The sequence below is a fragment of the Enoplosus armatus genome, chromosome 5 (genome assembly GCF_043641665.1).
Source record: "Enoplosus armatus isolate fEnoArm2 chromosome 5, fEnoArm2.hap1, whole genome shotgun sequence".
NCBI lineage: Eukaryota > Metazoa > Chordata > Actinopteri > Centrarchiformes > Enoplosidae > Enoplosus > Enoplosus armatus.
In genome coordinates, this window is record NC_092184.1 from 13398002 (window position 1) to 13411115 (window position 13114).

The window sequence follows — 13114 nt, forward strand, 5'->3', positions numbered from 1 at the left end:
CTTTTATTATTTAACTGTACATGTTGAGTCTGACAACAGTACTCTGTTTTTAAACCAGTGTGTTGTTACCCTGTACAAAAAAAAAGCCCTGTCTAGTTGGTTCTCTCAAGATTCAGATGTCCATGAGTTGTTGAACCAAAGAGACATGTTCACTCTAAACGTTGTAACTGTTGTAAATATTTCCAAAAAAAAGGCTATGATTGAAATCTGAAAATTTAATAAAAATATCTGTCTTCCTCTCCAATTGATCATCTCACGACACCGAATCTATGGATTAAACCACATAAATGAAGGAGTTAAAAACAAACGGCTACAAAAGTAAAACGCACATTGTTGCATCAGTATTAACAATCTAATAATATCAATGTGTATACAGGGGAGTACTTTTACCTCTTGAGACACTTGGTACTTTTACTTAAGTATAGGGTCTGAATTCTTCTTAAACCACTGATTCTGTATAGAGCTAGTATTATTATAATCGACTGCAGGATTTCACAGTGTAAAGATGTAAATCATGAATACTAAACATTACTTCAGGTGAGAGTTTTAAACCGAAGCTTAATGACTCCAGCCGGTCCATCTGTTGGCTACCTGCTATCTGCCGGCCTTAATGAACTGGCTGCCAGCCCTCTGCAACCCAGCACATCTCATTAGCCCCATGACTTCTAAGGCATGTGTATGTGTGGGTGTTCTTCCACTTCCCCTTTACTACCGCTTTTTTTGTCTTATCTTATCACCTCTCCTTTCTTTTGGGCTCTCCTCTAATCTTTTCTCTTCTATCTCATCATCTTTTGTTTCTCCTCTGACCTCTTTGTTCTCTTTCTCCATCACATATCTGACAATCTGACAAACTCCAGGAGTCCTGCAAATTGTTGTTCTTCCACCACAGTGGCATTTCTCCATTTTCTTTCCCTACATATCCTTTCTACCCCTTTTTCTCCTTTGTACAATCACTCTGCTCACCTTTTCCTCCCATCTGTTGCAGTACAGATACACTAGATGAAGCAAATCCCTGACTCAGTGTTTTCTGCCACACCAATTTTCACTCCCCTAACATTTTGCACCTTCACTGCAACTCCTCATCGTCTCTTCTCCTCCTTGTGTGTCTCCTCTTCTCGCCTCCAGCTAACTTTAGTATTGCTGCCGACCTCCTGCCCTTAACCTCCCTCTGAATCCATCCCTCCTTCACTTCACACCTCACTCACCTCCTGTGCCCATCACCTGCCTCCTATCTATCTCTCCCTACCTCAGCACCTTGCTTCCTTGCTTCCTATCCTCCCACTCACCCACCCCGCCTCTGGCAGTACACTCTCGCAGCTAAGACGTGACTACACATCCATGTAGCCCTTTAGAAGAAGCCTTACCCACAATGCACACAGTGGAGCGATTTGCATGACAGGCGCTGGTGTGTTTCACAGAGGGAGGGATGGATGGATGGAGAGATAGAGAGAGAGAGAGAGTTGTAGGGGAAAGTGTTGGTCTGAATTATTCATTGCTGGTCTATAGGATGAACGAAGGCAGAAGAATAAAACACCTGTCCTCTGTTATCTCTCCAGAGTGTGATATCTCTGTAAGCTCAAAGTCATCATTTGAAGATGTCCAGCTTATGGACGAGTCCCCGGCTTGTGTACTGCAGGATGGCCTCATATAGGCTGACTTCATCTTTGCATAAGGCTATGAATTTTAAAAAAATATCTAGATCTAGTCAAATAGCCCGTACATGAAACAACCTGCCCCATCTATCCAGGATTAACCTGCATGTGCCTGCAGTACAGGCCACAAAGGCTTAAAGCACAAAAAAGCATCACACCGGGTCCAAGAGTGTAGTGTTTAAATGGAACAAGGGTTTTCTGGACGTCCTCCCTCACCACGTGGATGTAACCGTCTCTCTCTGCATGGCTGCAGGTTTTCTTGAATCAGCACTCCGTTTTGGCTTGTTCAGGCAGTGAATCACTTCTTACACACACACACACACACACTTTCCACAGTGATGGAATGAAACTAGGTACATTTAGTCGCGTACTGCACTATACAGTTTTGATGTACTTGTACTTGTACTTCTACGACACTGCATTTATTTCACTTCTTTTCATCTACATGTCTACATAACCTAAAATCCCACAATGCCCTGCAAAGTACTTTGCTCGAGTCCCACAGCGTCGTGTTGCACTGGTCAATCTGTCTTCACTATTAGAGATGTTACAAAACAGTTCATGAGAGATATTTTAAAAGCAATGTTTGGAAATGATTGAATGCAAAGTCTGACGGCGCTGGATCGTGAATGTGTTGTCGTTATTTGTAGAGTCAGACACTGTCCTTCATAGTGGAATCACCAGGTACGTGTAGGCTACGTGACTGTCCAAAAGGATCTCAAAAAGGAGATGTTTGCCTCACACACATGCAGGACACGAGTGACACAACGGACGAAACTGTAAACGAGGACAGAATTCATTTTTGTTAAACTTAAAAATGTATATTTTAGCACGTTTGACAGATGTTTTCTCTGTGGTTCCTTCACAGAAGTCCTTCTCTCTGGTGTTGGAGGCTCTGGACTACGACAACGACACAACAGAATCAGGTGAAGATGCAGTTTGTGGGTTTATGTGTGTGGTTTGTGTGTCTGTATGCCTTTCTGTCCATGTGTAGGTGCACAGGAGTGTAAAAGAAAGGGAGGTGAAGTAATAATGAGCATGGTGCCTTTTTTTGTATGATTATCCCCACTGCCTCCATGTCAGATAAAATCAGATACTACCATCTATGTTTGGTCAATCTAAAGGGCATCTAAGCTAGGATAGTTCGCTTTTAGCATGACTAGTTGGTGTTACTTTTTCTACGTTATGATTGTCTTTACTCACTACGACAGCTCATGTGGTATAACAAACCCAGTTACTGAGATGTTAGAGCATCAAAGTTGATTTTTCAAGTACAGGAAACAGGTAAAAAAAAAATAAATAGCTTTAGCTAAGGCTAGCTGTGACTCTCCAGCTAGCAGTCATAGCAGTTTGGTTTTCTCCCTCTGTTTAATAGTACCTGGGAATTTGACATGTTGTTTTTTTTTTTATTATACATTTCTATGGCATAACAATTTTTATATGGTATAACAGATGTTTTGTTGTTTCTCCTCATAATCAGGAAAAGCTCCACGACAGCGAATGTGAGCTGCATGCTATAAAAAGCATAACACACACATACATAGATGGAGACTGATATTGCTATGCCTTCCTCATTCCTGTCATGCCACAGTCGTCCCTTTCATACCACTATCCCCAGTCGTATCCAAAAGATGGCTGAGATAATGAGAAACTGGGAACTGCACCAGAGATCCTTCTCCTTCTCTGCGTTCGTCTCTTCTGTCCTCTTCCGTCCCTCCTTCCCTCTGCCCTCCAGCACCGCTCTTATGTCTTGTTTGCATTATCTGTCGTTTCCACCTGATCTCCTGACAGCCCTTACATTGGGGTTTAAAGCCGTTCCCTAGGCCGGCAGCTTAGCTCAGCCCAAACACAGGCGTCCTGTAGCAGTTTGAATGGACTTATCAGGCCCCGCTGCTAATCAGAAAGGATTACCGAGCACGACTGCACCCTCTGAAACAGTCCTTGGAAACAGTGAGAAAATATGATGTCTTTTGAGCACTGACAGTACGACCTTCACTGAGTTTTGTTTAAATAAAATGTAGCTAGTGTTAATGTGCAGGGGCGTACTTTGTCTATTACTGGGTAAATATAGTTTAATACAACTTTGGTTTTACTTTTTACTTTGTCCTAATTTTTGTCAGTTATGAAAACGTTTTACTCACCAAAGTAATTGCTAGATGTGGGAACATAATGACACAACACAAACACAAGTGAGTGTGCCTGAAATGTTGGTCACTGTAAGTAGGTGAGGGTTGATAAAATGACTTTCGCTTTCTTTTCCACAAAAGTTTGGCTAACAAAAGCGTCTTTCAAAATCTTGAGTAGTGTAATACATAGAAATGAGCAAGAGGAAATTATTTCATGTGATGTCACAGGAGGTTTGTCTATCTGTCTGAACTTCTGATTGCTTGTTTGTCTTGCCCCGCCTGACTTCTTTTTAGCAATGTCACCACATTCAGCATTTAAAGGTAACTTGTAGAGTTTTCTTGTAAACAAACAAATCACTAACACACCTTTTGTGTATCTTTGCCGCTTCACAAACTTGTTGAATGCATTTTCTTCGTTGCTGAGCTGATTTTTTGAGGAATTTGAAACCTACATTGCTAGCAGTCCTCTACGTCTTTGCAGTTGTTGGCATGTAGCTACATTTCTCGGCACATTAACTGTACTAACTGTCGATAAATGGAATAGCATGAAAGCATTGACACGACTGTCTATCATGCACAAAGATGCCCATGCATTCGTGTGCGCTCAGGATACTGACAAAATACTAAAACATTGCTCCCTAGCGCTACTAGTGGACAAAAACACTACACAGGGTACTTTTAACTTTGCCAGCACAGTGTTGTAATAAATAAGAATGACCTAAATTGCAGCAGCATTTTCTGTATGTTCTTCCTTCTGTTCTCATATTTATTAGGTCATTTGCAGAGTGCAGATTTGCTGCTGTGTTCACCCATGTTTCAACTGTATTGACATCACAGCTGTCAACCATCACTCACAGCCACAAAATTGCCACCACCGCTGGAGAGAAAGTGAAATTCAATATTAGAAACGTTATAATCTAGACCAGCTTGTCCAGATTCAAGACACATGTTTAGACATGGTGCTTTTATCCAGATGTGAATCATTTTTATCAGGACATCCTGTGCTAGAATCAACACAGAAATAAAAAGCAAGACTACTCTGAGAATTAATCGCATACATCAAATATGGGGGGCGACACAAACACCATCCAGGAGATCTATTGGTTTCCATAGGTTTTCTGTATTGATTCAGATGATGTGGAATAGTAAGTCAAAAGGAGGCGTTTTCTCTCCTGTAGTGTTTTCTCAGCTATTGTCAAGGGCAAGCACTTCACAGTTAGTAGCAGGCAGTGGGGGACAACCACCAGAGGCCAGAGAAAGAGATTTAAGTCTTCTTGCTACCTGCAGACACAACCCCCGCATGTCTGCTGCTTATATTCTGTCTGAGCTTCTTGTTGCTACTGTTTTTGCTGTCTAATATTTGAGCCTCTCTCTCGCTCTCTCTGTGTCTTCTTCTCCATCGTTCTCTCTACTTGTGCTCACTTGTTATTGTGCCATCTCATCTGATCACATTAGAGAGGAAATCAGACTCTGTTATACACCTTCCCTGCTGTGCTGCTGCCTGATAATGTGGTTATTTTTTTTCTACTCTCCTCGCTTCTTATCTGGCAGAGAAATGGTGATGATTAAATTAGCCCTTTGGCATGCCAGAGTCATAAAATGATGAAAAACCCACAATGCACTGCAGAAGCATGATGACTGTTTGGAAAACGGGGCCCTTTGACTACAGGCGGACGACGGTGGAGGAACGAGGCAACGGCTGAGCTAATAGGGCGCTCAGTGTCCGCTCTGTTCCCACTCATCTTTTTCTCTCTTAAATACACACACACACACACACGGACAAACACACACATACTGGCCAATATGTGCCCCTGTTTTCATTCCTTTGTGTCAAACCACGGTGATCTCATCTCTCCATCAGGCGGTTTGTTATGTGTGTGTGCTAATAGCTGCCTCCCTTCCTCTTTGGCTCTGTTTTCCTCTGTCTGTCACACACACACACACACACACACACACACACACACACACACACACACACACACACACACACATGAACACCCACTGTACACCCTCCCTCTCTCCATCGCTGACTTACCTCCAACAAGGCTTCCTTTTCTGCATTACTATCTCGCAATCTTTCCATTTATCATCACCACCATCTCTTAGATACACACATGCATACATTGAGACACACCGATATAACCACGCACACACATATTCTCAGTGCTTTGTGTGTGTTAATACCCTGTCAGAGGAGATTATAAATGAGTTGGGGATGACAGCGCCTCTGGGAAATCCCCTCCGGAGGTCAGGAGCAGCAGCCGCTGCCCCAGCTCTGCCCCGGGCCACGTCTGGTCCTCTCTGGTGTTCAGGCTGCGCTCTCTCTTCTCTGCAGACACCTGACCCCTTTTCTCTGTTCCTATAGTGGGCCCTTGTCTCCATCAGTACTCATACTGGAACTGTTTTTCAGTTTGCTCAGTCTGTGTCCTCGCTATCTGCTCAAGTGCTCTGATGCTGATGGATGTATCCAAGAAAACCTGGACAAGAAATCCTGGGCAGATTAAAGGATGAAAGAGTTTTGGAGAAGCCCACTCACCCAGACCATAACTCACACCGAAAATACACCTTATTTTTCTTTTAGACCTGTCCTCAGCGAAATAGCTGAAAAGACATTACTTGATTGTAATGTGATCCAAGATTTAGCCAGAAATCGAAAAGTTGGTGGCACACACACTAAAATGTCTTTAAATTGCTTGCTTAAAAGACCTGCGCATGCCAAGTGGCAGAGAAGTTTAAAGCTGCACTAAGTTATATTTATATATATTAACAATGGATCAAATGGCTACATGAAATGTGAAAGGGGCATCAAACCCACATACAATTAACTCCCCTCAGCTCTACATGGGGTTTTAGCATCTTTCAGTTCAATGTTTTCATCATCACTGTTGTTTCCAGTAGCATGCAACTGTTTTCAGTGAAAAGTTCACTACCTGCTCAGCACCAAAGAGCAGACAGACACAGTTAGCTACTAGCTGGTGAACATAGTGGAGCATTTCGACCAAAACAAAGCTAATAGTGAATATTGGACTCCAATGCTGCTCTGTAACTGCTGGTTGTATAAACAGACTGTTAACACGTTCACCAGAACAACTTTGTAAGGTGATAATATGTCAGTGTCTGAAAAGGTCTATCCTTCTTCCCTCCTCCCTCAGGTCAGTTGATTGAGCGGGTCCTCCTCTCCTCCATGTTGAACCCCGGTGAACAGTGGCAGACATACCGTCACCACGGACGGACTCTCGGCCTGGAGTACCGGCTGCGATTCCGCTGTGATTCAAACTACTACGGACCTTTCTGCAACAAGTTCTGCAGGGCCCGCGATGACTTCTTCGGTCACTTCAACTGCGACGCCAGTGGCTCCAAAGTCTGCATGGAGGGCTGGACGGGACCAGAGTGCAAAGAAGGTGAGAGAGGAAACTTAAATCTAAGGTGTGTGTGTGTGTGTGTGTGTGTGTGTGTGTGTGTGTGTGTGTGTGTGTGTGTGTGTGTGTGTGAGTATATGACACCATATGTCCCGTATAAATTTAGAAAAATGTACAATTCACATATACAATGAGTTCTAGTCTTTAGTCTTTAGATAAAAAAAATGGTCTATTCTGTTGACTGGGTGCAGTGACTCCCTGAAGACTTTGCTGGTTGCTTGGCAACCTCACAGTGATGGCAAGACTCCAGGAGGTCAGTGCGCTCGACCAAGAAATAGTCCGGTACATAACCCCCATAAAACCACAACAAGTGGTTTTTACACCAGTTTATGTCCCGATTAAAGAAACAAGATACAACTTGTTAATTAGCTTTAGAAGTGCTGTTGATATAAGGTGGAGACCTGATAGTGAAAAGTAAAAAATGCAGAACCGCTGGGAAGGTTCTTGGCTTAATCCTCATTTATCTACCTGCTCAGCTGCTCAGTCGATAATATTACAAAGCTTCACATCTTTAGTTGCTTACTGAGTTTCACTCCAAAATGGTAAATATATATTTGGGAAAATGTTTGTTGTGTTTGTTTTTAGAAAATATTAAACTAATATTTTCCTCAAGTTGCCTTGAGACCACTGTTGAGAAAAAACATAGAAAATGTTTTTGCTCTCCATTTATTTTTCCATCATCCCTGGAAGGGGGTTTCCTCTGTGATCCTTTCAGAGGTTTCTTAAAAGGTTTTTCCATGAGGGTGTCCTTGTTGTCCTTTTTAACATTGGCCTCTGGAGCCCTCTGAAATTGTTATCGTGATTAAGGCCTGCTAAAAAAAAGCCAGTGTCATCAGCTTTAAATGATAGTCACAAATACACGCATACTTACTAACACTAAAACTAAGTTGTAGCATTCAAACAGCCCCTTGACCAAGAAGGAATCAGCCTCATGAACGTGCTCACTTTCCAAAACCTGTCCACACACATGCAGCATAAAACCCAACAATTGTACATCAGTAAATAGCTTCAGCGGACAGTGTGTGTGTGGGGGGGATTATTCTCCGTCTGTCTGTGACTCATCAGCTGGATGACCTCACTGTGTGACCTCGGAGCGCTGCCATCATGTTGCAATGGTAAAACTGAATGGAGGAAACCAGAGTGGAAACCATGGGAACCCTGAAGGACACGTTGCTAGTTTACGGACATCCTCACTTCATCTGACTTCCTCCTCAGCAGGTCGTTGATTGGACTGCAGAGAAGCAGGAAGTCTGAAAAATTAGCCAGGGGTCCCTCTGTTACCCCCTGCAGGTTAATGACCACGATGAAGTTCAGGGAGTTTTCAGTCTCGGGATCTCCAACTCGAAACTTTTGAATAGCTTAACTGTGGAAGTAAATAATCTCACAATGAAAAATATAGAGTGTGTCAGTCAGAATTGGAAGACACATACTCCAAAAGCCAACATTTTTAGAGGTTTCTCTTCTACACAGATGATCTACTGAACATCACTTGTTAATGTTATTTTGCACAGTTAAGTGTGTGTTTTGTATATCTGGTGATATCTGGGGTTATTTTGTGTTGTTTAACTGGCAGCGATCCAGATGTATTCAGTGTAGATTGTAGCTTTTAATGCTCAGTAACTCAACTGAACTTAATTTCTGTTTCATATTTACTGTTTCCTAGTCTCTAATAGCTCTCTCATTTTGTGTGTGTGTGCATGTTTTGTTCACAGCGGTGTGCAAGCAGGGGTGTCATCAGGTCCACGGCTCCTGTACTGTACCAGGAGAATGCAAGTAAGTTCGAGGAACGCTTAAAAAATGTGTAATTTCCACCGTAGGCAGGGCCGAATGATATATACAAAGTTACATTATATAGGAATCAATGTGAGGCAGATTAAGTCCATTAGTCACTACCAGATAACACCCAAATTTAGCTGAATTTAGCAGTACACTATAGTGTATTGTAACAATGATAACCATTCTTTCTGGTGTTGCCAAAATGCAATATTGATATCATGTTGTTTTTGAACCTTAGCCTGGATTAGATTTCTGCAATGGGGTTGGAGTCCCATGTGTCTAAAATCCTGCAGCAGTGCATTGATGGGCTAATTTCACTCTACAGTTGCTGCAGTCTTTACTAGAGCGATGAACTCTCTTCACAAATAGAACTACTGAAGTTAAAGGCTGCATATAACCTGTGAATTATGTGTCTGTTGTAAGAATACGCTGTTTTTCTAGTCTAGTTCAGCTGTAGCAGAAACTAAATGTTACATTTAGTGCAACATTAATATAAGTAGACATTCCCAAAGCATGAACAGGTTGGTATTGATCGTATGAACATGATATGAACAAGCGTCTCTTTGCTCTCGTCTTCCTCTTCAGGTGTCATTATGGCTGGAAGGGCCCTCTGTGTGACCAGTGTGTGACGTTCCCCGGCTGTGTGTACGGCAGCTGCACTGAGCCCTGGCAGTGTGTGTGCGATGTCAACTGGGGAGGACTGCTGTGTGACAAAGGTCAGATATGAGACCCGTTAAGTGGAATGTTTTGAAGTAAGAATGAAAGAAAGCATGGATATACTAAACATGGGGATTTAATTTGTTTTTGTAGATCTGTTTCTCTTCTGCTGATCAATTTAACATCCTAAACATGAAACTGGAGCTGTTTGTATCGAGGGTATCAGACTCACCTGGTCCTCGCTTTGACATCCCATCCTGAACTCAACAATAGACCCAATAATTCAACAAAAACAGCAAAAACTTGCACCAAAACTAGTGAAAACAAAACTGCCCAGACTCACTACCACCTTCCATCCAGTCATGCAGAACTCTTAATTTCTACCCTTATAGCTTGTAAAACAGATATTTTTTGTCATGTTTTTTTCTTTTCTACTCTCTGTGCACCCAAAGGTATAAGAAATTCAACCTGCACATTGCTCTTTAAACTCACAATAAGGTACTTTTCACTGGGAGAATGCTGATAGTCACATCAGTGTATTTCTTGCTTCTTGTCTTGGATAACAGCATATATATTTTTATTTTTATTTCTATATATATTTTTATTTTTACTGTTAGCATTTAATACAAAGAAGGTTCTCCACAGCAAAACTCAATAAGTAGAGGACTGTGTCATCCACATAAGGGCTTTGTCGTGTATTGTATGTTGGTCAAGAACTCGGTCTGTGTGTGAGAGAGAAACATTGTATGTGCAGTATATTTGTTTGTCAGGCGTGGTTCTTCACACCCCGTCCCAGGCATGGGATACTGATCTTCTGTTTGAGATAAGACACGGCTCCCTCAGGGCTTCACCTTCTTTAACTTTTCCCACCACACTGCAGTAAAGTTCCTCCAACATTATCCCAGAATATAACCGCCCACCTCCCACCTCTGTCCCAGTGTGGGAGCTGGGATCCGGGAGCCTAACGAGTGCCCACGGGACGGTGTATTGTGCAGAGGAAAGGCGATAGCCTTGGGTAAGGTGAATGTGAGCAGGGCTGGGCTGGGCACTCTTAGCGAGGTGGGGTCCTGAGCTGTTTCTGTGTATTCAGAAAGGCTCTGTAAAGATCTGTGCTGAGACAAAGAGACTGTGGGCACGGAGGAGATCATTAGAGAAAGCAAAGGCTTTAATCAGCCTTAACACTGGAAACAACAGGCCCTGCAGCTACTGGCCTGCACAGTCAGCATACAGAGCCGACCTGGATACACTTTGGCCTCTGTGCAGTGTGTGTGTGTGCGTGCTGTGCTGTGAACTAAAATATAAAAGCTTTTCTTTAACCATAACTTTTTTATGGTTTCAGATCTGAACTACTGTGGCACCCACCAGCCCTGCAAGAACGGCGGGACCTGCACCAACACAGAGCCAAACGAGTACCAGTGTGAGTGCCAGGAAGGTTTCAGAGGACGCAACTGTGACATTGGTGAGTGTGGCTTCACCATACAGACTGAAAAAAAGAGTTTATTTAAATACTGTATGTGGATACAGAAGCTAACGAGTGTGGACAGTTTGTCTAAGAAAAAAGACACTGTGGCACAGATAACATGTGACATAGATAACATGATACATAAATAACTAATGTAAAAATAACTATATAGACTAACTATAAAAACACAACACATAGGCAACAACATATGCAGTAAATCTGTACCTGTCTTCATTTTGAGGGAAAACAACCTGCACCCCCTGTAAAGTGCACTACAATATCAACTGTAAGTACCTGTGTGGGAGTGCAGGGCCTTTACATTTCATCCTCTTTTCTCATTGTCATCTTCTTTTTCTCTTCTGTCATGCCTCCGTCTTCTCCACCTCCTCCATCTTCTCATCAGTTGAGCATGCGTGTTTGTCGTCCCCGTGTTTGAACGAAGCCACCTGTGTGGAAGACCCAACTGGCTTCAGCTGCATCTGTAGCGAAGGCTGGACCGGACACACCTGCGCTGATGGTGATTGTCAATCCCACACACACACACACACACACACAGTCTTGTTTCCATCACTTCAGAGGACATTACATTGACTTACATTCATTTCCAGGAGACTTACTCTAACCATAACCACCACTTGCCTAACCCTAACCTTAAACCATTCTTCACCTTAAAATTTAATGATTTAAGTTATGGGGACTTGCATTTTGTCCCCAAAAGGAAGGTGAGACCCCCACAATGTGACTGTGTAAACAGATTTATGTCCCCACAATATGAGTAATACAAGTCCACACACACACACACACACACACACACACACACACACACACACACACACACACACACAAGTCCGAGCTGAGGGGCAGTGTGAGATTGTCCGTGATTGGTTGTTATTGGATCAAAGCCAGTGAGTGACTCTAATCAATCCAACAGAGGAAGCTAAATTAGCCTGAACACAAACATTATCAACAGCAATCAGTGGTCTGTCTCGCCCTCTGTCTCGCTTTGTGTGTGTGTGTGTGTGTGCATTTTCACACAGACTTACATAGCCAAGAAAAGACGAGGTGGAGCATCTTTGATCAGCGCTATTCATTTCATTTAAACAGAGGTGACACTGTGTGTTAAGTGTGTTTTTTTATGGGAGTGAATCAAGAGTTAATTGTCAAGTGTTTTACTCTCGTAGGCTGTGTTCAGGCACAGTGTCTTGCATCCAGACACATCCAGACTTTATCCAGATCCAGATGATGCGGATTAATGTTCACAAATGCCAGCAGTGTCGTGAGTGGCCACTTGTGATCAGACAGGTGTGGCTGCAGCTCAGCTGGTTGAGCGAGATCTCCTTTCCACGTGTTAAAATGTTATATGAGGAAAACACTGAACCTCAAATTTCTCCTGATGTAATGAAAAACAGTGGAGAAAGTGCTACTTAGATCTGAAAGTAATGAAACACAACACAGATGCTCAAAATAACTGTACAGGTTGTCTACTGTCCACAAGAAAGGAAAAGAATCCCCCAAAAATTCAAGTCACACTGCTTACTTACAGTAAAGTACAAAAGTTGCAGATGCAGACAAGTGAATACTATCAGCCCAGACTTTTGTGCGGCAGCATCCGGTTCCCTCGTAGTGTAAATGGGACACAATTTGGGCCAAAGTGTCTGCCAAATTAATGTAATGTTATCAGGTTTTGTTTGCTCAGTGAGGAAACTGAGACCACTGCTAAACATAAAAACAATACATGCAGAACAGGAATGACGTGTTGTTTTTGGCTTTTGTCCTCATCAGTTGTGGTGACGTTAGTTTGCTTTACAGTAGCCTGGTGTTTCCCCTAAACATATGCAGTGGTAGACTTTTTAACTTTGGCTGTTACGAACCAGTAACACCAGCTGCTCATAAAAGACAGCAATTCACAGCTACAACGATGACATTACGGCATGTAATCTGGTCCAAGAGAGTTTATTCTGACACAAGACCTATATTATACCACATGAGGAACACGGAGCACTCGTGTTTATTTTCAGATGG

General features: G+C 42.6%; 1 protein-coding gene across 1 annotated transcript in view; it reads left to right on the forward strand.

Moving 5' to 3' along the window:
- LOC139285456 (protein jagged-1b) overlaps nucleotides 1–13114 on the forward strand; it is a 41728-nt gene that overhangs the window by 22533 nt on the left and 6081 nt on the right. The window contains exons 3-8 of the mRNA XM_070906021.1: nucleotides 2521–2578; nucleotides 6931–7179; nucleotides 8910–8970; nucleotides 9559–9689; nucleotides 10970–11089; nucleotides 11496–11609. Coding sequence (XP_070762122.1) covers nucleotides 2521–2578; nucleotides 6931–7179; nucleotides 8910–8970; nucleotides 9559–9689; nucleotides 10970–11089; nucleotides 11496–11609 — 733 coding nt within the window. The remainder of the gene's footprint in view (nucleotides 1–2520; nucleotides 2579–6930; nucleotides 7180–8909; nucleotides 8971–9558; nucleotides 9690–10969; nucleotides 11090–11495; nucleotides 11610–13114) is intronic.